At 43.1% G+C, this 26,160-nt stretch overlaps 1 protein-coding gene across 8 annotated transcripts in view; it reads right to left on the reverse strand.

Annotated features, from left to right (window-relative positions):
* TEAD1 (TEA domain transcription factor 1) overlaps window positions 1-26,160 on the reverse strand; it is a 261,923-nt gene that overhangs the window by 10,347 nt on the left and 225,416 nt on the right. For all 8 annotated transcript variants that reach the window (XM_053272618.1, XM_053272639.1, XM_053272603.1 and 5 more), the window contains 2 exons: window positions 19,219-19,392; window positions 6,470-6,610 (listed from right to left, as the gene is read on the reverse strand). In XM_053272618.1, the coding sequence (XP_053128593.1) occupies window positions 6,470-6,610; window positions 19,219-19,392 (315 nt within the window). The remainder of the gene's footprint in view (window positions 1-6,469; window positions 6,611-19,218; window positions 19,393-26,160) is intronic.

The raw sequence follows: 26,160 nt of genomic DNA on the forward strand, positions 1-26,160 counted from the left end.
GCTGCAAAAGGGGCCCAAACCAAGTACTGAATACATATGCATGCTTATACTTTTCAGAGGTCCGATATTGTTCTATTCTTCAATCCTTGTCTTCTTGGTTCCATGTAATATTCTAATTTTCTGGGATTGTGGATTTGGGGTTTTCATGAGCTGTACGCCATGATCATCACAATTATAACAAATTAAGGCTTGACTTATCTCGCTTTGCATGTAATGCGTCTGTCTCATATATCAGTTTCACCTTTTAATTTGCATTACTGAAATTAATGGACTTTTGCACGATATTCTAATTTTCCAAGTTTCACCTGTAAAACGAGAAGCCCAAGTTGGTAGTCAGAGTTTTCAACACACAGCTTGGATTGAAATACAAATTGAGTAGGAGAGAGCTTGCTGGGAGACTGGGGTCTATTTTTTTAACCAGCAGAAGATCCCCTTGTCTGAGCTGGGAAGCCTGCAGAGCTGGCCCTCCCTCCATCTGGCCTTGAGTAGCCGAGTACCACCGCCTGCTGATCCTGTGCTGGCTGCAGCCACAGTCCGATTGCCCTGACAAGCTACAGCTGTGCGGGGGATGTTCCAGTAGTCAGGCTCCAGAAAGCCATGTGAGAGGTGGGGTTTGGGGGCTTTTGGCTTTAAAAGGGACTGAGGCAAGCTGGAGGCACAGCCACTGGCACAGGCTGCTCAGAGGTGGCTGCCAAAGCCAGCTGCCAAAGGGGGGATGACCTTTGATGGCAGCCTTCAGAGATGGGACTGAAGGTTGGGGCCAACTTATTGTTTTGGACTGTGGGAAGGAAGACTCCTGCTCACTACATTGTTGCTTAGTTCTTCATTAGGCTTGATACAGGTATGTGTCGTGGGCTGAACAGAGATGGGGAAGTGCAGACATCCCTGGGCAGCTATACCAGTGGTGGTGGGGAATCGATGAAGGTATGGCATTGGTAGGCCAGCGGGTCATTACAGAGGAAGGGAATTCAGAAATGTAATTGCTATTGACCCTTCCAGCATGCCTACCACCTCTTTGACCTTGGAGAATGATGCCAACCACCCACAGAACCACATCTTATTACTCTGTAATGCCAGCTCAGTTCAAAATAAATCTGAAGTAATGCATGACTTGATCAGGGATGAAGGAGCTGACTTGGTATGTATCACAAAGACCTGGTTGGGAGAGACTAGTGGTCTGGTTTGGTCCCAGGTTCTCCCAGAGGGTTACTCCATGGTGGAGCAGGTGAGAGGAAGTGGGCCCGGAGGTAGGGTGACTATAAGAACACCATCTCTCTTACAAGGATCCCTGTCAGGGATTTAGCCTATACTGAATGTGTGTACCTAAGTCTAGGGACCAGGGATAGACTGGGACTTCTGCTTATGTACTGATCACCACGCTGCCCAGTGGAGTCCCTAATTGAGCTAAAGGACCTGGCTGCTGAGTTGGCATTGGAGTGGCCCAGATCGCTGGTGGTGGGGGACTTCAATGTTCATTTTGGGACCGGCTTATCGGGAGTGGCTCAAGAGGTCATAGCGGCCATGACGACTGTGGACCTATCCCAAATGGTCTCTGGACCGACACATGATGCTGATCACACGCTCGATTTGGTCTTTTGCTTTGATCAGGGTGGTGCTCCATGGGTGGGGACTCCTGTCATCTCCCCATTGTCATGAAGGGGCAAGGTAGACGACTAGAGCGCAAGTGGGGGGAAACTCGGTGCGAGACTGATTGGGTACAACACAGAGCACTTTTAAAGATATATGCTTTGGCAGTGCGGGCGGCAAAGAAGCAGTTATCTTCTGCCCACATTGCTTCCGCAAGTTCACGTCCAACTGAGTTGTCTAGGGTTGTGAGGGGGCTAGTATGTACCCCTCCCCTTGACTTTAAACTTGGAACCATTGGCCACTCACTGTGATGTTATTAATGATTTTTTTGCGGTTAAAATCTCTCACATTCGGGCTGAGCTGGATTATTATTGCAGAGTCTACTGTGAAGGTGTCCAACAACTCCTCTTTATGGGATTAGACTGGATCATTTTCAGTTTGTGACTCCTGAGGGACAAACTGCTTCGGACTGCACGCCCTACAACCTGTTCTCTTAACCCTTGCCCAACTTGGCTTATCGCATTTGATAATCCTATTATCAGAGAGGGTCTGGTAAATATTATAAACGCTTCTCTGAGGCAGGGCAGGATGCCTCCGTGTCTTAAGCAGGCTATTATTAGATCACTTTTGAAGAAACCTGCATTGGACCCCTTGGAGTTAGCTAATTATGGACCTGTTTCTAACATTCCATGGTTGGGCAAGGTGAATGAGCGGGTGGTGGCCTCTCAGCCTCAGGCAGTCTTGGATGATGCAGATTATCCAGACCCATTTCAAAATGGCTTTTGTATGGGCTATGGGGTTGAGACTGCTTTGGTCGGCCTGATGGATGATATCTAACTAGTTATTGACAGAGGCTCTGGATCTCTCTGTGGCTTTTATACCATCAACCTTGGTATTTCTTCTGGACCGCCTGAGGGAGGTGGGATTGGGTGGCTCTGTTTTACAGTGGTTCCGCTCCTACTTCTCTGGTAGATTCCAGGTGTCATTTGGGAGACTGTTGTTCTGCAAAGCAAGAACTGAAGTATGGAGTTCCACAAGGCTCCATGCTGTCTCCAATGCTCTTTTAACATCTACATGAAACAGCTGGGAGAGACCATCAGGAGGGTTGGTGCAGGGTGTTATCAATATGCTAATGACACCCAGATCTACTTCTCCATGCCGACCTCATCAGGAAATGGCATATCTTCCATAAATGCCTGTTTGAAGGTGGTAATGGGCTGGATGAAGGATAGCAAACTGAAGTTGAAGCCAAATAAGATGGAGGTACTAACTGTGAAGGGATTGGTTTAGATCTGCCTGTTCTGGATGGGGTTACACTCCCCCTAAAAATCAGCTACCTAGCTTGGGAGTGCTCCTGGACCCAAAGTTCTCCCTGGTTTCTCAGGCTGAGGCAGTGGCCTGGAGCGCTTTTTATAGCTTTGGCTGATACGTCAGCTACGTCCATTTCTAGCAGTAAATGACCTTAAAACACTGGTATATATGCTGGTAACCTCCAGACTGTAATGTGCTCTACGTGGGGCTGCCTTTGTATGCAGTCTGGAAACTACAATTCGTACAGAATGCAGCAGCCACATTGGTTTCTGGGACAACTCAAAGGGATCATATAACACCGGGCCACACAGAGGCGTTGTGCTCAGGCATACGGCCTGCATAATGGCCATCGGGTAAAGGCTGAAAACTGGCCGAAGAGTGCCCGAACTGTGCAAAAGGGGCCTTGAGGACAGCTGGCGGAGGGAGGGAGAACTTCTGTGGAACCCCCAACCCTCCCTCCAGGAACTCCTCCAAAGTGGAATCAGGTAATTTTTTTAACTTTTCAGAGTTCACCCCCCTTCGAACATTGGGGGGTGTTCATTCCGGGGTTGGACCAAAGAGGGGGTGGTTCCGTTCGACCCCGAACTGTTGGACGGAACCTGTTCGACATCGAACCTGTTTGCACACCCCCATTTCACATAACATTAGAACTGGGGGTCATCCCATGAAATTGATTGCCACAAAACTTAGGACCAACAAATGGAAGTACCTTTTCACACAATGCATAATCAACTTGAGGAATTCTCTGCCACAAGATGTGGTGACAGCCAACAACCTGGATGGCTTTAAGAGGGGTTTGGATAACTTCATGGAGGAGAGGTCTATTGACGGCTACTAGGCGGAGGACTATAGGCCACCTCCAGCCTCTGTTCTTATGTTACCTGGAATCTTGAGCAATTAAGCCAAACCAATTTTTTTTTAAAAGGCACACACATCTGATTACTAGGTAAGAAAGAAACTGGCAGAATAAGTAAATACAGTATGAGTCTAAGTGTGGAAATTAAATTAGTAAACTGACTAAGTTTACTAGAAACCTAATCTAGGGCCATAGGAGAGTGGTGCAGCAAAAGCTAAGCCATTTGAACCATGTAAACCTCTCAAGATTGAGGCAGTTTCTGAAGGCAGTTTCTGAAGGCTCCCTCCCACACACCAGTTCCCTTGATGCCTGCATGCTTCATGTCAGCCACTGATGGCTTCTTTTAGCCCTTACTGAAATTGCCTGAGCAGCATCAGAGGCAGCTCGTTGCCTGTCATTGCTTGTGGCAACCTGCAACCCATTGCCCAGCTGCCCTGGCCAACCCCTGCCTGGTAAGCCCAGTGCTGACGCTTCCCCCACATTCCATGTTGCTGCCCGCACCCCTCAGCCACCCACCTCACTGCTCTTCCCTGTGTGCCAGAAGCCCAGTGCTGATCATTGCCTCAATGCTCTCTTTGGTGACGTGCAGCACTATTTCTCTGGCCAGAACCACTGCTTGCTAGAGCAGGCAGTGGGCATTCAGCACTGCCAGCCTGTCTCTCTCTCCCTCGCTGCCATCACTGCACTGGCTCCCTCCCTTTGCACCAAACCCTTCTGTTATGTCCCCTCCTGAAATGGAGAAGGCAGTGCAGACACGTCTGATGCTGAAAGTGAGCTGGTGCAGCAGTGGCAACGAGAAACACGAGTGACGCTGGATCCAGTGACAATGGAAGCCTGCTGCCTGCTACATCAAGCCATGTGACTGGCTGGAGAGCAGAGAGCTGGATGTCACTGAAGAGGCCAGTGAGAGGAGAGAGCGGTGATCATTGCTGGGATTCTGGCCCAAGTGGTGAGTTGGGTGGCTGAGGGGAAACACCAAAGGGGGAGTGGTGGTGGCAGGGACAGCTGGCAGGTGTGAGGATGCCCATAAGAATGGGGCCCACACTTGTCACTCTGTGGTGCAATCACTGCTTGGAGTTGTTGCCTAAATTGGTCTCAGGGGGGTGGGGAGCCGCCCCTGAGAGGCACATAGTGATCTATAAGCCACATATCAAATTACAAGCCAGATATCAAAATTGGTGAAAAGTAAGACAAGCTGCCCTAAAGCCTTCATGGTTAAGCTGCTGTGACCAAAACTGGGTTCAAAATCAGAATAATTCTGACTACAGGGGTTTGAAACAGGGAGCATCTAAAAAGCAGCTGCTTCCTCAGACCTGGCTGGTTGGTTTTTTTTAACATAGGTTAACAGTTAACTTTCATATAAGAGTATAGTAAAAGGTAAAGTGTGCCGTCAAGTCGATTTTGACTCCTGGCGCCTACAGAGCCCCGTGGTTGTCTTTGGTAGAATACAGGAGGGGTTTACCATTGCCATCTCCCGCGCAGTATGAGATGATGCCTTTCAGCATCTTCCTATATTGCTATTGCCCGATATAGGTGTTCCCCATACTCTGGGAAACATACCAGCGGGGATTCGAACTGTAAACCTTCTGCTTGTTTGTCAAGCATTTCCCCGCTGCGCCACTTAAGTGGCTTTTAGGAGTATAGTATTCCACCATTAATGGAACGGAAGACTGGTGAATGGATTTTGCATATCAACTCATGGAAGAATCTCTTTTCCTTCCTCAGAGAACATATGTGGGTTAAGACTGGACAGCAATAAACCTATTTAACTCTCCCCCGCTCCCTTTTGAAAAAGGTACAGAAATACTAAGAGAAATAACAGGATCCTGTACTAAGGAGCCCCTGGTGGTGCAGTGGTAAAACTGCCACCCTGTAACCAGAAGGTTACAAGTTCGATCCTGACCAGGGGCTCAAGGTTGACTCAGCCTTCCATCCTTCTGAGGTCGGTAAAATGAGTACCCAGAATGTTGGGGGGCAATATGCTAAATCATTGTAAACCGCTTAGAGAGCTTCCAGCTATAGAGCGGTATATAAATGTAAGTGCTATTGCTATTGCTAATATAACTGTAATTACATTAATCATAATCAGCTTCATTTGCTGGGCCAACAATTACATTAAGCACAATCAGAATGAGAAAGACACTTCTAAAAGCAAGTGGGATGACATCCAATCGAATTGAATCTTTAATGTTACGGCCACAAGCCAAAACAAAAGAAAAAGATTACAGTTATACAGCAGTAAATAGAGTATATATGATTAAAACAGTTAAAAATTAAAAATTTCAACAATATTGGAAACATAGTAATAATAAAAATTAAAACAATAAAATTTTCTTACTAACCATCCGGGGACGTATATTTGTGGCAGCAGCACAGAATTTAGCAACATTAGATGTAATTACAAACTCTGAGTCCGAAAGCAACAAGGAACAATAAAAATGCTCCTGTCGACCAGGAAATTTACAAAGGTGTGATGAAAGATTCATTCATTTCATCACAAAGGTGTGATGAAAGATTCACGAATATCCTTAAAGAACAGGCAGAATAATAAAACATGTTCAATAGTTTTGACCTGACATGATGACATGAATTAGAAAAAAAATCAGATCCTAGTCCAGTGGGCAGTGGCATAATTAGAGCAGAAGGGTAATGCTCATGAATGAAAGGAGAAAAACCCAAGCAACTGTTTGGGGAAGAGGGGGAAAAAACCCTTACCTCCACTTTTTCTACCACTTGCTTCCCAAATGAGCAGACTTTGGTGGAACAGGTGATTGTCATGTTTTCTGAGCTCTCATACTGACTAGTTACACCATAGAATGCTCCTGTATCATCTTGGATGTTGCAATTTAAGTCTGCCTGTAGGAGAAAGTAATAGAGGTTAGCTCAGCTGCTTACATTATAGTGAAAGAAGATGATTAACAGCTAGTATGCTAGCATTACAAATGTCACAGTAACAGTCCATTTTAAAAGACAAACACAGAACGGAGCAGATAGTTATTGATTCCCACTGTAGGTGCACAAGAATTGTCAGAAGAGTTTGTACAGCAAATTTGCGAGACAGGGCTCTGGGATGCAGATAGCACATTTTCAGCTCCAGGCATATTTCAAGGGAGTGTCTTGAACAGTTTACGCTGCCAAGGAGAACAGCTGCACTATTTCTCTTAAGCTTGGGATGCTTTGCTTCCAAACCATAAGAAGTTCAAGCAATCCAGATTCTAAGCCAATACACTGAAATTAAGAAGACATAGCAGTTCAGCTAACACAAAGAGGACTCTCTCCCCCCACCCCAGTTCGGATCTTGAATGATCTGCCTGCAACTGGATCCCAACACAGTCCCATGACAGACACACCATCAGATAATTGAGGGCCACAAATACAGCCACAACCACAGAAACCACCAAGACACCTTTTACATGAAATGATTTTAGGAACATGTGCTTACCAGCCTCATGTTTGGCTGAATAAGATGAATTCTTCCCTATTCCTTGTCTGAATGGTTCCTCTGCATACTGAGCATTGTTAAGAAGTTCACACACACACACAGCTTGTCCACAATCCACCATGGAGCTCAGTGTGCTTAATGCTCATGATTTTAATGGCCTTAAGTATATTTAAATATGCATTAGATTGTGGCAATTGTGTTCACACCTGGCAATTTAAATCACTATGACAATACCAGATGCTTAATTTTCTCACTTCTATCATATTCAGTGTTCCCACCACCACCACCACCACCACCTTTTAGGCACACCACCACTACTACATTTCCCTTCTATATACTGCCTGAACAGAAAACTTTCCCAGACTAGCCCTTGAAGCCACATTCTTAGCACAAGTTTCAACACATTTTCTTGGGATCTAGGAGCAAACTTGGTGATGGACACTGTGGAGGGGAGAGGCTAAATGGGCTCCTCTTTTACAAGTAACAACTTAGAACAGAAACAGGGCTGCCTAGGACAAATAAATATTTTATTTAAAAAATTCTACCTCTGCATGCACTAGTCTAGGCGCGACAGTTACATTTATAGGTGTCACGGCTCGCTGGCACCTGGAATTTGTTAAGTCCTCTCTCAGTGAATCAGTTTATAAGAACACAGTGTAAATGCTCATTTCTATTGTAACTTTTAACAATCAGTTGCAATCAATTACAAATAACCAGGCTACTTCTTGCAGTTCTCCTGGAATAAGTAAAATGGCTTGTTCTTTTAGCTATGGGAACTTGATATCTAATACACTTTAAATAATGAAATGAAACTAGCTAGATGCAACTCATAGTAACTACTATAGGGGATTTAGCTAAGGAGCAATGACTTGGAGGCCCACAGTTCAGTTTCAAAATAACCACAGGTATTCTTGATCAAATCTACTTCAGTGTAACAGAAGTTGCATACCATTTACAAGGAAGGAAGATTGTCTGATACAGTTATAAGCAGTCACAGTGAATCTGCTGAGAATTATTTATTTATTTATTTATTTATTCATTCATTCATTCAATTTCTATACCGCCCTTCCAAAAATGGCTCAGGGCAGTTTACACACAGAAATAATCAATAAATAAGATGGATCCCTGTCCCCAAAGGGCTCACAATCTAAAAGAAACATAAGACAGACACCAGCAACAGTCACTGGAGGTACTGTGCTGGCGGAGGACAGGGCCAGTTACTCTCCCCCTGCTAAATAAAGAGAATCACCACGTTAAAAGGTGCCTCTTTGCCAAGTTAGCAGGGGCTAATAGCAGTGAATAGCAATGGCTATGGGGATAAGGTATCCAGAAAAACCCTTTCCCCACCCTCCCAATGGTCATTAGTTGGGTAAACTGGAAAAGGAAAAAGGAGAAGCCAGCAACCAATTCAGATCCACCTACAAGGGCCAGTTGGTATTCTGCCTTTCAGTTACAAATACCGTAGTACAAAAATGGAACAGTGGTCTGGAACCTTGGTATATACAATATATGTGCTAAAGGGGCATATCAACCCTAACTCCTGGGGGATAATATTGAATATGAGGTTTGCTGTTGCAATTTTGCTGCAACACTGCAACTATGCCATTTATTCAGCCTATGTGAACTTTCTGTAGGTCGATTCCGGACTGATTTGGATGATACTTCCCTTGCTCATGAAATTTAAAAGAGGAGGGGGGCAGTGTTCCATCTAGTTTCCCCCCCCATCTATGTGTGGAATGAGTTTTGCTCTGGGTGGTAGTATCAAGGCAATGTGTGCACACATGCATTCAGACTGGGGCCTTCCTGATTCAACCTGAGCGGGATCTAAAACTAACGGAAAGGTCATTAAAAAACTTGTGAAGACATTGAGTGCCCTTAAAAGTGGTGTGAGGAGCTGGAGGAGAGTATTTGGATCAACAAGAAGCGGGGGAATGAATCATGGCTGTTTTGAAAGGGTTACTATTTTGCCCTGAGAATTCTTTAGAATTTTCATTATGGGAAGTAAATATATAGCCAGCATCCAGAATAATATCACACACTCAGAAGTACACAACTTCTAAGTTTTCGCTCATTTCTCCTTTCCCTCTGCAGTCTCCTATGCCTTCCTAAAAATGTCTCCAAGGGTCCCACAACTATCAGACAGAATTCTGAGAGGTACAGAGGGCAGCAGAGGGAATTGAGATGGGCAAAAATCAACCGACCCACCCCGCCCGCTGTGCACATGAAATGTTCTTCCGCACGTGCAATGTTAGTCCAGCCAATATTTATTTTTGTGATCTTTATACAGACAAAGCAGACTGCTTACTCAAAGGATCAAACCCAGAGGTTTACATGAGTATTCCTTGTGCTCTAAATATATATATAATCAATATTATTATGCTAAGATTTGCTGCTTTGGGCTACAATTTGGCAAAGTCATTATTGAGAAAGCTTCTGCAGATTTCAATTTTGCATATGGTGTGCAAAAGTGAAATAAACTCCACCTTTCTGCAGTTTTTAAAAAGATTTGTCACAATCTTATTTTTTGTAGATGCACTACTGTAAATGGAATACTGTGTGGTCACAGTGATCTTCAAGAGGCTCTTCTTAAAAGCAAGAAGATGATACAGGTGGCCCTCCTTATCCAGAGACTTGCAGACTGCGGTTTTGTGTATCCGCAGTTGGGTCTTAGAGACCCAATTTCTTTATCTATGGTTAGAAAAATAGTGAAATTCACCTATTAACAGTTTTGAGTGGCTGGAAATGACCCAGAAATGACTTCCAATGTCATTTTTGGGTTGGATGGGTTGGATGTGGGCTAATAAACTGAAATTGAATCCGGATAAGATGGAGGTACTGTTGGTCAGTAGGAGAGCCAATCGGGATGAGGAGATTTTACCGGTTCTGGATGGGGTTGCACTCCCCTTGAAGGAGCAAGTACGCAGCTTGGGGGTACTATTGGACCCGGCTCTGCTTTTGGAAGCTCAGGTGGAGGCGGTGGCCAGGGGTGCCTTTGCACGGCTTCGGCTGGTGCGCCAGCTGCGTCCCTTTCTCGAGAAGGCAGATCTGGCCACGGTTACCCACGCCTTAGTCACGTCGCGGCTGGATTACTGTAACACGCTCTACGTGGGGCTGCCCTTGAAGAATATCCGGAAACTGCAGCTAGTGCAAAATGTGGCAGCGAGGGTTTTATCCGGAGCTGCCCGTTGGGAACATATCACCCCCATTTTGAAAGAGCTGCACTGGCTGCCGGTTCGTTTCCGGGTCCAATTCAAGGTGCTGGTTTTGACCTTTAAAGCCCTAAATGGTTTGAGCCCGGGGTATCTGAGGGACCGCCTGCTCCCAAGGGTTGCTGCCCGCTTGACGAGGACATCTGAGGGGGCCCTGCTCTGGGTGCCGACAATGAGGGAGGCCCGGCTGTCGTGCACTCGGGATAGGGCCTTCTCTGTTGCTGCTCCTAGACTCTGGAATGCTCTCCCAGTGGCCATTCGTTCCTCGGACTCCATCACAGCTTTTAGAAAGCTTTTAAAGACTTGGCTTTTTACCCAGGCTTTTACATAATCGTTTTTTACTGCTGTTCTTGTGTGTTTTTTATCTGCTGTCTTGTTTTTATGTATGTTTTTAGCTTGATGTTTTTACTGCTTTTATTGTATGTTTTAATTTTTGTAAACCGCCTTGGGGTTTTCTTTTAACGAAAGGCGTTATAAAAATGTATAAATAAATAAATAAATAAATAAATAAATAAATAAATAAATAAATAAATTTTTGGCTGCCATTTTACAGCAGAGAGTCATTTAGTGGCTTTTAAAAATAATAATAATAGTAGGCAAATATTTGACTGGTTTGGGGGGCATTGCTGGAGACCTGAAGAATAAGGTATAGTGCTTTTCTCCTCTTATTTCTGCCTCTCTTGCTCTCCTACGCCCTTTTTTTTTGTTAGGAACCTAAACCCTGGATACCCATAGGAGCAAAGTTTTGTTATTCATGGTTTCCGTATTCATGCCTATAGGCAAGAACCTAAGCCCCACAAATAATGAGGGCCACCTGTAATTAATTTGCAATCAAAGCTGAGTAATTGTTGCATTTGAAAACAGTGATTTAGCTACCATCAAAATGATATTTCGTAAGATTACAGTAAAAGACAATTATTTTGTGCTGGATGAATAGTAAGTCTATCCAAAGTGGTAATTTTTGTTACTAGAGTTCTGGGTTTATGATTAAGTCATTACTGACTTTGTGATTGTCATATGCATCAATATGGCCAAAAAAGAGAAAGAAATCATTATAATTTTCTTTGGTTTGTAACTGATTTAGGATATACTTTGGTAGCCTCTGTTACTGAGCAAACATTGCAAAATAAGATAAGGTATTCTAGAAATGACAACACAAGACCCTATTCACACGTTATGTTCAATGCAGGGGCGTAGCAAGGTTGGAGTGGGCCCAGAGACAAGATTTTAAAATGGGCCCCCCCCACTCAAAGTCCAGGGCCTCCGCACACCCCAGGCCCCCAAGGATTTAAGTCTGATATTCCAAAATAAGTATGCTGCCTGGAAATACATTTCACTGAATACACACACGCACACCTCACAATATATAGTGATATACATTGAGTACTATACATTTGTTTTACTTTTAATGCCTAGAACACACTAGAAAGATGAATGATTAAAATGGGCCCCTCGCTGCAGATTAGCCAAGGAGACTTTCAACCATGCAGGGTGAGCCTATGTTTGTTTTCCCAGAATTCTGAACAAATTCAGTCAAGTTCGATTCCAGGAGGTTTTTCACAGGAGGCTTTTAAAGCCCTTTAAGACACATCTCCTCTGGAATGGAGGTGCTGCATTCACATGTTGGCCAGATTTACCCTGAAGTCCCTGCAAGTTATTGGGGAGCAGTTCACACACAAGAAAAATAAAATAAAATAAAAGCAGAAGACATGCTTCACAGTTCTCACTCAGACCTTCTGGGTTGCAAAACAACTTGAACATAAGTGCATTTATAAATGAATGAATAAAATAAATATAATACTGTTTCTTCCAGAAGTTTTTGTAATTTTCTGCCATGAAACAAGCCACTTATAGGACTTTTTAGATAGTTTTTTTTAAGCCAGCAAATTTTCCAAGCTGTTTAAAAATAAATATTCAGAGACTTCTCAGTCCCTCCCCCCCCCATATCAAAGCCCTATGGCAAGCAGATGCCTATATATCCGGGTGGGGGGGTGGGGAAGGTAACCACAAAAAGGAGTTCACACTCTACCTGGCAGCAGGGGGTCTTCTGCTGCAAAGAACAGTGGTGGCCACTCTGGCTGCCTCCTCCTTCCTGGCTGGCTTGGGCCCTACTCGAGTTCAGGATTCACAGAGGCCTACACCAGACCTCCGTGGAAGCCCCGCCCACCCGCCGATCAGCTGAGAGGCGGGAGAAAAGGAGCTCTTTGCAGCGTGTCTGCTGCTCGATTGCCGGCCAGAAGAACAAGCTGGAGAGACGGCGAACAGGGCAAGTGGCTGAGGGGCCTTGGGGCTGGGCAGGGGGCAATGGGGAGTCACGTGAGGTGCCTCTGGGGGCCCCTCCAGGCAGTGGGGCCCCCAGACAACTGCCTCCCCTTGCCCTATCGTTCTTACGCGCCTGGTTCAATGCTTGTACAATCAAAGAAAGCATATATAGTCATTCACACAAAAACATGTCATGCGTACAGGCACCTGAATACACATACAACAACGTCTGAACAGGACTTCAGTATCTTTTAATTCTGCATTTTAAAACTATTGAAATTTTGAGGGGGGAAATCTCATTCCCAATATGATCATTGCAAAGATAAGCACTGGCCTCAATTAGAATAGGATTTCATTCTTACATTTCATATAGATGCAATTCCCCCTAGACATTTGATCTTTTGCAGGTTCTCCAAACTCCTCCCAAAGTTCATGAGAGATCTTGGCAGGCACAGGATTGTTCCATTATTCAAGAAAGAACAGGTGCTTGGCTAAATCTTCTACCAATATATTTTATGAAGCAAAGCTAGCATTTTGCTGCTACCTTTTGTGCTCCTTGTATGAGAAACTAAACTTGAGAGAATTGTATCCCCAAATAAGAAATGGCAGGTGGTGGGACGGGGAGAAGGAGAGGCATCTTATCAAAATAAGACCTGAACTGTGTTCAAAATGGAGCCAAAGGCTTCGTTATTATTTGTGTCAGCATTAAAAAAAAATCTCAACAGTAAGAATGAAATTATTTTCTGGCCTAAAGGGGGGGGGGGATTAAACACTTTCAGTGTAACATCCTAGGAAACTATACGAACCAGTTCACAGGCACTCATTCTTCTGTCTTGTGATTACAGTAAAATGCATTCATCCATCAATATAATATAACTTGTCAGTATGGAGCACTGAAATTTTTGCATATCAAGACTATCAACTGTTTGACATGATGCTTCAAAAAGGCTCCCGCAGAAGACCCACAGCATGTACTGAAACTGAGCTGGCTGCAAACAAGTTGAATACTCCACACGGATAAGTGTTCTCAGTCTTCAGAGAAAGGAGGTGGCAGCCTGCATGTGTTACAAGAGCTGGGCTAATCCTTTTTTTTTAGATGCAACAAATGCAGAAAGGTTATAAACCTTCCTGTCTCAAAGGAGTGTAAAAAGTAGCAGCACAGAGGGGTTTTCCTGCGGGAGCAGCATAATTAAAAGAAAAATATTCAGTAGTTAAAATTGGACACGCAGGGTCACTTGTTCAACAGCACAGAAGCTTCAATTACTGTGGACGGCAATGACGAGTCATTCATATGAGCGTATTATACTTCCCCTCCTTCTCACTGAACAGTGATCAAAGGGCAGAGATTCCAAATCGTGAAGCAATTTTTTCCAACTGCAGCATCTGGATCTTTGGCACAGTTCACGGCCAGTTGTGAGCAGCAGCTTTGGAATCACTTCCAGGTCTGCCACATGGCTAGGCTTTTGACGTCCAGGCCAAGCTACTCTACTTCCCAGCTGCTCTTGGATTCATTCAGGAGAACTAACGCTCTTGAACCATGTTGGGTAAGGAGTTTTGCACTGGTGCCATGAAGGTCATTGTGCAGAAAAGGCCCTCTCAGGAGAAGCAGAAAAAGAACACAGAGGAAGCTTTTTGTCAAATTTGTTCTGAAAATATCTGAAAAACTGGTTAAAGATGACCAGTCCACATCAGTAACTTCATCTCCCAGCTGCAGCTTGTTTGCCAAGTCTCATTCTGTGATGCAATAAAAATCACATCTAAAAGGAGGGGGAAACATTACAATAGCTTTTTTGTGAATGAAGGAGACAAAGAATCGACATGCTTCTAAAGACTGCAGCAGACCCACAGTGGGAGGAGACCATGTGGGAGGAGACCATGTGGCTGAGCTCTTTCTGAACACTAGCTGCACTGAATTCATTATATGTTAACAGTGCCTGACAAACAGCATTCTCTTTCCCCCCAGGTCACAACTATTTTACATAGTAAGAATAGGAATAAACTTAACCATCAGACTCATGTTACTTTACCACTAATTATGGCATATATTTACATCCATAAAATGGCAGAGATTTTTGGACATGATTTAATGCCCTTTTATTGTGCAGATTCCTTTATTTCCATTCCACATTTGAATTTCAAAAATGCTCAGGACTTCAAAGCACCCTTTAAAAAAGCATGCACTAATTACAATATGCATTAATTTCTAGTACTGCTTGTTTGCATTGCAGATTCTTGAAATGATAGGTATTCATTAAAAGATAGCAATTAATATCACCCGTACATCTTAGGGGAGTTTTGTTCTCCATTTCACAGGGGTGCTCAGACATACAAATAGGTTGTCATCATTATGGAGCTAATTTCATTTCACATTATAACAACATAATCTTGAGCATGTTTACTCTGAAGTTAGGCCCATTGTGCTCAATGCAGCTTACTTGCTCCCAGGTAAGAGTGCACAGGACTGTAGCCTAAAGGTGACCAATCCTTCCTTATTTAAAAAAGATTTATGCCCTGTGCTGTTTTACTTACCTACCACAGAGTACTCTAAAAAGCAAAACCCAAACAGACCCTGATCTTTAATTCTTCCTCAAATGAAGGTGTTTCATCTCAAGATATTCACTGTATATCTCTTTTTTTGCAACACATCTAGCTTTACAGTTTTACCTATCTTACAGAAATGACCTATGGGCCATCAGATACCCAAAGGTGCAGGACAATGAACTATTCACTATGAAGAGGTGTAGCAGATTAAAGCCTTTGTCTCAGAGCAAGCTCACATGAGGAAAAGAAATGCTGAATCATCCCTGCTGAGCTGCCTGGCTAGGCTTCTCCTAAAATTATTCTGTATTATCGGTAGGTTCAAAATGCTACTGCCACTACCCCATTTGACTATAGAAACTCTCTGGGCTTTGGGTGGGATAACCCAGAAAAAAAATCTCTTAATTTGTCTCTTGGACAAGTACAAAATCTTCCATGTGCAAGCCTACAACATGGTGAGAAAACTGATAGTTGCTGTACATATGGGGATGTGTTTGCACCAGAGAAATTGCCCTTCGCCCCCCCTCCACTTTTTCCTGAGCTAAAAACCAACTCGGAGAGGCTTGTAAAAAGAAAAGAATTTAAAAATCCAGTTTTATTCAATTACTGCAGACTGCTTTCGTCTGAGGCTTTCCAGCTTTCTTAGATACAGTTAAGAATACTTAATAGATTACAAAAATAGGTTGTCTGAGGTACGCTTAAATGTTTATAAAGTCTTTTGCAATGCCCTAGGTAGGATGGGTGTAGGCTAGTGCTTCTTATTTTAATCACGTTACAGGTAAACAATAATAGAACAGTATCAGGAATATGCAAAAGCATGCACACAAAGCAATATAAGTTTCTAACACAAAATCTGACTAACTGTTCCCTAAATTAATCTTTCCAAAGCCAAAGTCCTGGCACCTTGCCTTGAAATCTGATGAGAAGTCAAGCTTCCTGCCCTCCTTTTTTCAAGGATTTGCAGAATCATTCTCCTGCAGCCAACCTCCATGGCCAGATGTCCTCCTGTGCACCTCCAATCTAGCTTCTTCTCCAACAAAGAACTTCTGTCTTCCTGGCAACAGCTCTCTAGGTCCCCCCACCTTGTGTGCTGATTGGTTGGGCCCTGGAGTTCACCAGCCTGTCAGTCAAGACAAAGGTTAACTTCCAGCTAACTCTTTAGGTGGAGGGAAGGCTGATCACTATAAGAGGAAGTATTGTAGATGGGGGCAGGTGTTCATGCCTGTTCATTTATACAACCAACTGTGTACACTAGACTTGTAATAGGGCAACAGGATCACAGTTTCCTGTTGCAGTGTCCAAATGGCACACATACAAGTACACTTCAATAAGTGTATGTCCGAATCTAATTGGAATGGGTGGCTAGAGATTGCACATATCAGACCTACATACTTTGGAGTGTGTACACTATTTGGAGAAGAACTACATATTACACTAACCACCCCAGCTTTGCTATTCAAAGCTCTGAAGGCTCCCTTTATATAGGCAATGAAAGCCTGTATGTGAGGAAAGCCTTACTGGTAGCTATTCTTCCCTACTCCCAACTACTAGGGAAACTAGTTGTGAGAGATAGCTAGAAAAATCCCAGCTGATGGCTCCTCCTTCACTGTGAATATTACTCAGGGAAAAGCAAGGCATGGGGGAGCACTTTAAAACCCTCCAGTTTTCTTTGCCTGTAGGGAAGGAGCCCTCTGAGTTCTAAACAGGCAGTCAAGTTGCTTACATGGTAATTATAATGTACAGTCTGGTCCCTGATGTTATGACTACATTAGTTGGGGGCCAAGACAGACATGAGTATGCTGCTTCATCATGCACCCAGTATTCATAGTTCACACCATGTATGTGAATAGTTCTTTCATGACCATGACATCTCTATTTGTAGATAAGGCACATTTTAGTGGCAACTCTTGCAATTACTCTGGATCCTTCTCGAACCTTTATTTTTGTTTATTCAGAAAATGCTTAACAAAGTTGTGACTGTCTAAGACAGTTTGGAATTCCATCCCCTGACAACTCATAGCCAGTTCACTGCCCAATGCTATGACACCCTTCTGCAATTTCTTTAGGTCAGGTATATTCCATAAATCTGCTGCATTGGACCTCTCAGTCCTAGCATCCCTCAGGAATATTTGTCTGCAGACCACTTGGCCTATATGCCATGCAACAGCCATTGGTGCTACTCTGACTGGTCAGATCAATCTCTTCAGTCATGTCTTAAAGCTATAAACATCTGGATTGAACTGGTTCAATAAACCACCATAATCTAGTGGTGGATTAATGTATGCTAATGGGCCATACAACATCCTAGCTCTAAAACAGGCCTAGTTTTTCCAAGGCCCAGTTATCTGCATTAGTTTGACACACCAGCAGAATTGTGAACAGCACCATTTGGCTTTGCTTTTTTGAATAACTGTGCCTCCTGGTTGCTTTCTTCCCTTCAAAACTTTCTTCCCTGAGCTTTTCTGGAATAACTGAATGAATGAATGAATGAATAAAATAAAATCACAAATAGCAAGGTCTCCAACATGTCTATTGGTTAAGTTAGCCCTGTACTGCAATTGCTATGGTCAAAATCCTTCTATTACCTTGATAATCTGTGACTCAGAAATCGAGTCTTGCACTTGAACCAAGAACCTATGAAATTTTGAACTTAAGAATTATCTTCTTAAGCGACTTTGCTGCTGCACCCAAGGTTAGTATTACACCTAACTGCACCTGTGCACCCAAGGTGCAGTTCAGCTACACATTAAATGCTGTCTTCCATGACCTTCCAATATATAATTCATCTTCCAAAAATGTTTCCATTATTAAGCAAACCCGAGTACAGGCATACTATGACAATGAAGCAGAATATCACATTAACCAAAGCCATTTTACATTTAGGTTTTAATCAGTTACTTTTTATTAACTCTATGAAAACAACCAATATGCTTGATGTGTTAATGACATTTTAGTACAACAAGGAATACTTCTACAGAGGTCTCAAATGTAGGCAGTATTACTCATCTGTGCCACAAGATGGCAGCTGACAATTTACAAATGGCTTCACTACCAGTTTGTGAAGTGAGCAAAATGCTGGCAAGCAGTTATATTTATGGAAGTGTGGTCTTGTTAAAATGGATTTGCACTAGCATCTTACATAATGGGTACACATAAAGGATGTAGTTATAGAATTCTGTGTTAAGTAACCTGCTACAAATAGCTACAAATTACCCACATTTGCGTGTGGGGGTTGGTGAGAGTGAAAATCTGTCACATTACTTATTCTGTATGGTGGGCGGGTGGGGGGACCAAATATGCTGTCTCAATTTTTGAACAAGCTTATTACTTTCACATTACTTTAAGATAATGCTTACTTGCCAAAGAATCTGAACAATAACAACTATAATAATACTTGACTTCACACTAACAACAGTGAAGATTAACAAAGAATGAACTGAAACAAATGGACACATGTCATTAATTCTGGTGGATACTTCTATTTGTTTTAATCAGGCTGATCTGTCTGTGGGTATATAGGCTTGGGATAACTGGTGGTCACTGAAGGTGAAGAAATTGCATCAATGTTGAGTTAAGGATAGACACATAAAAGAAGCTCTACTGGGTCAGACCCAAAGTCCACCTAGCTCAGCATCCTGCTTCCCACCAAGGCCAATACAGCCAGATGCCTCCAGGAAGCCCATGAGCAAGGTATGAAAGCAATTGCCCTCTCTGACTGTTGGCTTTCCAGCAGCTGGTACTCAGTGACGTACTGCTTGTACACCTCTTAGCCAGTGGGTCTAGCCACAACCTGTGGCAGGGAATACCATAAATTAATTATGCATCTCTCATTTGTCTATCCTGAATCTCATGTCCATCAATGTCACTGAAAAGCCCTAGTATTATGGGATCTACCCACTTTCAGCACCTGCCAAATATTTTTATATTTAGAAAATCTTCAACACACACACACACACACACACACACACACACACACTAGTTATAACTAGTACTAATAACTAGTAATAACTTACCCAAAATTTGACTAAAAAGAAGGCATTCTGGGGTCCTTTTCCAAACAGCTCCTTCAAGCCACCCTTCTTTTCAGGGAATTTGTCATAGATCTGACGAATGTCCACCGATTCCAGCAATGGATCACTATAAGAATGGTTGGCGTGTCCAATGTGCACAAAAAGATGTTTGTTATACTACAAAATAAAGGGGGGGGGACAATACACATAGCAAATGAATTGACTGATGCAAATAAGTCATTATCATCAGTAATAACAAACAACAGTAATAGCAACAATAATAATGCCACCGCAATCTATGGTTCAGGAATGCTCTCAACAGAAAACTGCTCTATATAGCCATCAGCCTCACTTGAAGCATCTGTTGTGAGATTATACCACTTCTCCTCGGAGGTGGGAGATCCAATACTGAATGCTCCCTCCTACATATCCTGCCCAGTACACAGAAATGGCACATGAAGGAAAAGATTCAGGCCTAGGCTTTCCTTCAACATACTAGTTTTGAATGTGCTGGAGTATTTATTTCTTTACTTTAACATAAGGGCGCACGCAAGCATTCAGTGTTCCACTCAGAGCTTGTAATGTACAGTCCAGAAACGATTATATCATATCAGCTGATGGCTGTATTTTGCCTTAAAATCCATTCCAATTTATTCATTCATTAAAGTGCACTGGCCAACAACCTGACTATTTAGTGACAAAGCATAATTGAAATTCAGTGAGACAAGTTAGTCATTACTAAGCCTGGATGTTGTGGAGTTCAACATTGCTATTCATATGAACACCACATTTCTTTGTTTCTTTTGGTGGTGTTCTGTTTAAACAGATATTTGGAATATTCATTCCAAATGAATGTGCTGGAAGAGTGCTGGGAGAGCCTGGGGACACCCATAGAGGACACTACAATAGACATGTTCTTGGGTGTCCCCTTTCTAATTGTGGGGGCCAGTAAGATATCATCCCAAATGGCCCATGGTTAGTTTTGAACTCAATAAAACTAAACATATAGAAAAGAGTTTAAAACTATTTTGAAACATCTTCACTAACACATCATTTACTTAGGTCTCCATATAGTAGGACTCTTGGAAAGACTGACAAGCTTAAGTATTAAGGAAGGCAGAAAAACATATGGATCTGTCCAGAAAGGGATCAAAATACAAGTTATAGTTGCAGCATGGAAGGGCTGCATTCAGGAATGCAGGATTGGAAGCCTCGGTATGGCATGGAGTAATCCCTAAACAGTTCCTGCCTATCTCTCCAGTTCAGTAGACTAGAGGCAAAAACCACCACAACAAGGTGCAGGGAAAGAAGCAGGGCCACATAAGCTGTTATTTGTTACGCTGAAAATGTGGGCAAGATTCTTATGAACATTGCTGGAAATGAGAAATAAAGTATGTATGCTTTACAATAACGATGAATACAGGAATCAACACACAGGAGTTTTTATTAGATCTAGTTGCCTTCTAGGTTTTAAAGATGTAAGAAATGTTTATTACACCAAATACTGGTATTTGGAATTGTTCTAGTGACTTCATAGGTATTGAGTTAGCTTCAACTGTATATTTGTACTAGGGGTACATGAAACCGATTTTGCTATTCGTTTTGAGCTAGAAACGAATCACAAAATTTTCACATCGATTCCTCAAAACAGCAGTCAAAGCCAGCTGTTCCAGCGAATCAACCTTGAAATGTTTCAAGTAATTAAGCCATAGGGAATGGGGAGCTCCAATTGCACCCCATGGATAGGTCCTAGGGACACCAAAGTGGATTGGGTAGTAGGGCACGATGGGTGCTACCCACCCAGGTGATTTAATTTTTTTTAACCTTTCACAAAACACCCCATGTATAAAGGTTAAAAAATATCTAAACATCGCCCGCTTGCCCATTTCTTTTGTGGGTTGAGTGGTAGGTAGCATCCATCATGCCCTGCCACCCGACCCACTTTGGTGTCCCTAGGTCCTATCCATAAGGAACAATGGGGTGTTTCGAGTTCCCCTATGGTCCCTATGGCCAAAACAAACTGTACTCAGAGTGCACACAAGTTTTGTATTGCATTTGGCAATGCATTTTGTGTCCCTGCCTTGCAAAACACTGCAGATTGTTTTGCACACAGTAAAGGGAATCTGTCCCTCCCAACACAGAACACACATTTCAAACAGTACAAAAATGACCAAAAAAGATCACTGACCCAGAATCCACTGCCAGCCACACTTCCTGTGCTGCAGCAACATCACTGGCACAAGTTGATCTCTCTCACACAATTATGACTCTGCCCTTACTTTCCAGCATTGCAACAGCTGTCACATCAGCACCCTTAGCAGCAGCAAGCATACCCATAGGCTCAACTACATCAATGTCTTCAGCCACATTTTGACTGCGTGAGTAAAGGTTGCAATGCAGAATGTAGATCACAGAGCAGAGCAGAGCAGTGAGTGAAGCACAAGTTAGGCCAGACATGGAGCTCATCTCACAGCAATCACCAATAATAAATAAATAAATAAGAGAGAGAGAGAGAGAGAGAGAGAGAGAGAGAGAGAGCGAGAGAGAGCTGAGCTGTCACTGTCCATTTCTCACCACAGCTCTAGCTCACAAACAAAGCAAGCTACAACTCAACGAAGTCAGGCACTCAAGTTCTGCCTTTGAGATCCAGCAAAACCTAGTTATAGCAGCAATAGTACAGCATATTATACTCAGGGCTGAGAAAAGAAAATCACAAAATCATAGACCAATGATTTGACAAGAAACATTTTCTAGATTCTTACCATGATAACTCTTCTTTCTTCTCCAGTGTACATCCCTGTTTGCCTGTATCTGGACAACACCATGGCCTCAGATTGGTGCTGGGCCCCAACTCACAGCCTGACACATGGGTCAGGAAACCAGTCCATCATCTCATCATTGGCCATGGTGGTTGCACGCATGCATGCATGTGTCTGCAGCACTAACGGGCAGACTGTGACACATCTGGTTTGGGGGATGGCCAAGGTGGGGCAAGAGAAAGTTGAAGTTCCATCTGGTAGAAACATCCTGAGGGATCAGGTGTTCAGGCTGCCTCTCCTTGAGCATCTGCCTACCCCATTTGCTCTAGTGGAATTAAGTCTGCTTGCTGTCATGGATGCTTTTGTGGAGAACTGCCAAAAGATAGCAGCTTACTTCCACCAGAGCAAAAAGGGTAGTTGGATGCTCAAGGAGAGGGAGCTTGAGCTAGACCTATCTGAACACCTAATCCCTCAGTATGTTTCTACCTGGTGGAACTCCACAGTTGCCCATGCCAACACTTGATTTCAGCATTAACAAGTCAACCAAGGACCAAGGAGATCTCAAATCAGTTGGAAGCCAGTGCCAGAAAACCAATCAGCAAGGGAAAAACAGGACTCAAAATGGCACTCAAAATGCTCAAATTGATTTGAGCTCAAAATGGCGTTATTTTGATCTGAACTCGAAGCAGGACCTTTATTTTAAGGGTGTTTCATTTCAAGTTCAGATCACTCAGAATGACCCGTTTTGAGCTCAATCAATATGAACTGAAACGTTTTGCACATCTCTAGTTTGTATAGATATATTAAAAGAGAGTTGATTAACTGAGTTTGTGTAAATTATTAGAAAAACATTCTTGTGATTGTGGCACTGAGCTTTTGCATTGAGGTGCATAGTAAGCAGAACTGTATAGATACAATAAGGTGCACTTGAGTGGCAATGTTGTACTTTGACACACTTGTCAAAGAAGTTTGGCCACCACACAAATAAAAAGAATCTATCTACAAGATAGGTTTTAAACTAGTTATTTATTTAAAACAATCTGCTCTGGTAAAATGTAGAGTAATATGAAGAAAGCAACATACTAATTTGAGGCTGAAGCTAACATTGTCATGTTTCATTAGATTCTCTAAGTCTTCCTATTTCAGAGTGAAGATTAACACTTTATCAAATCTAAATTAATTTCCTACAATTACAAATTGTGAATCCGTTGCACAGCTGACTTTCCTCAAAACCTTTGTTCATAACCCAAGTCACGTTACCTTTGAGTTAAAATGTACACAAATGTACTCAGAATACTGGATTATAGGTTTTGCCTGTAGACCAGAAGGACAGTGTCAACCCCCAAAAAGATGCTTCTACTTTAGAATAAAGTACGCAGGACAGAAAAATAAACAAATGAATGGAGGGGCTGAATGTATGAATGAACAAACACATGAATGAATGAATGAATGAATGAATGAATGAATGAATGAATGAAAGAAAGAAAGAATGAATGAATGCTTATGAATGCTTTAAAAGGGCAATTCTAACTTGCATGCCGATCAGTTACACAAGGATTACAAGTAATTGATCGTACTATTCTCTAACAATAACTAATTACTCAACAGCATCTGCAGAATTGTTGAATTTACCATCTTGTTGTTTTGCCAGCTGAAAAAGCCACATGCTTGTTATCTGCTTTAAAACTCAGTTCTAAACTAGGTGTACGCAAAACATATATGCACCAAATGGTATCTTCTCAATAACAGAATTTATTTTTAGGCTTCCAACTGCTATAGATAAACTACCTATGTAGAAATAAACACAGGGATGGTAACTGGACTATTTGACAATGTTTTCTACCTTTACAATATTTTTAGCACTTCGGAGTCAGGTGCTATTATATACTTCCCCATCTCCTGAAGACTGTGCAGATTCTAAAGCAACCACAAGATATGGACATTACTTAGAGCTTCTGAAAATCAGTTTAATTTCCAGTACCCATTAGCAGCCTGCATTAAGATTTTATTTTTGCCCATCATACAAAAGGTCAACATTTATTTATTTATTTATTTACTTATTTAATATAACGTCTTTCCAAAAATGGCTCAGGGTGTAAGCTAAAGTTTAGGCTTTAGTTTAGAAAAAAGACAACTGAGGGCAGACATGATAGAGGTCTATAAAATCATGCATGGTGTGGAGAAAGTTGAGAAAGAGAAATTTGTCTCCCTCTTGCACAACACTAGAACCAGGGGTCATTCTATGAAACTGCCAAGCAGTTTGGGAATGACAAAAAGAACAACAGGTTGCTTACCTGTAAACAAAGTTCATCTAGTGGTTATCTGTTCGTTCACACTGATGGGCTTCAGGTGTGCACTGAAGTCCGTTCGGGATCCTTCCAAGCTCTCTTTAGTTCTAGCTCTTTTGAATGGAGCCCCTCTCACTTAGTGACCTCATGCCCTGTTTCCCTCAGTTCGAGGGTCCGCCAATCTGAAAGAGACTGCAGCGGGGAGGAAGGGAAGGGCGTGTGAACAAACAGATGGTCACTAGATGAACTGCATTTACAGGTAAGCAACCTGTTGTTCATTGTTGTGGTCTCTGTTGTTCACACTGATGGGCACATCGCAAGCTCACCTACCTGGCGGTGGGTCGCAGTCACTGGAAGATGGAATTCAATTTGGCCCTCCCAAATTCCACATCCCATCTGGAATGAAGATCCAAAGCATAGTGTGTAACAAATGAGTGGGGAGTAGCCCAGGTGGCTGCTTTACAGATTACATCAGCTAGGACATTCCTATCTGAGGCAGTGGATGCAGACATCGCTCTTGTGGAGTGGGCTTTGACAGATTTCGGAGGGTCTTTCTCTGCAAGTTCGTAAGCCAGAGTGATCATGCTCACAATCCACCTATCTATAGACTGTGCTGCAGGTTGAGTGCCCAGCGACTTGGGGGCATAGTAAAAGAACAAGGCTTGAGTTTTTCTGATTGTCTGTGTCCTTTCCTTGTAAAAGGCTAGGCAGCAGCACACATCGAGACAATGGAGAGCTTTCTCTGCCTGCGAGGTCGGATTTGGGGAAAAGACTGGCAGGGACAAAATCTGAGACCTGTGGAATGTACTCACCACCTTGGGGAGGAAATTAATATCTGGAGACAGTTGCACTTTATACCTGTGGAATACTAGATATGGGAGATCCACTCTAAGGGCCCTGAGTTCGCCCACTCAGTGCGACAATGTAATCGCCACAAGGAATGCAGCCCTCCAGGTAAGTAGGCGGAGATCACAAGTAGCCAGCGGTTCAAAGAGTTTGCATACTAGTTGAGTGAGGACCAGGGGGAGGTCCCAAGGGGGAGATGTGAGCAGCATATCTGGGTACAGGTTAACCGGGTCTTTAAGGAACCTCTTGACTATTGGGTTCATGAATGGGGAGTCTATGCCCCATGGCATGACACAGGCCAATATTGCTGGCAGGTGTACTCTAATAGAAGACATAGAAAGACCAGCTGCCTTTAACTGGAGCAGGTAATTCAGGAAGAAGGTAGTGGGTGCCTGATAGGGTCAACGCACTTAGCTTTGGCAAATTCTGAGACGCGCCTCCAGTTTCTTTCATAGGTCTGTCGAGTAGAAGGCTTTTGAGAAGCTTTGAGGACCTCTTGTAAATGTGGGTTTACATCGAAGAGAGGAGCCACGCAGTCAGGTGCAGCTGGGTCGGATCCAGATGCCATACTGAGCCGTTGCTCTAGGTCAATAGGTTCGGTAGGTGGACTGGACCATCCAGGGTGAGGGATGTCAGCAATAGAAACCACATTCTCCGCGGCCAGTAGGGTGCCACTAGAATTGCCTTTGTGGGTTTCCTGCTCAGTTTTTGTAGGATTCGTGCAATCAGGAGGCTTGGCAGAAAGAGGTACAAAAAGATCCCTGTCCAACATAGAGCAAAGGCATCTTCCAGGGAGTGGTGACCAACCCCCATCCTGGAGCAATATTGGGGGCACTGGCAGTTCACCTGGATGGCAAAAACATCTCTAGCCGGAGTTCCCCAATGCTGAAACAAATCTTTCAGAGTTGGATGGTGCAGGGTCCAATTCATGGGAGGTCACAGGAGTTTGACTTAGGGAGTCCGCCAGGACGTTTGTTTGTCTCTGAATGTGAAGTGCTGAAAGCTCCTAGTCGTGTGATATCGCCCAGTGCCAGATCCTTAAGGTTAGAGAG

Source organism: Hemicordylus capensis, chromosome 1 (genome assembly GCF_027244095.1).
Source record: "Hemicordylus capensis ecotype Gifberg chromosome 1, rHemCap1.1.pri, whole genome shotgun sequence".
Taxonomy (NCBI): domain Eukaryota; kingdom Metazoa; phylum Chordata; class Lepidosauria; order Squamata; family Cordylidae; genus Hemicordylus; species Hemicordylus capensis.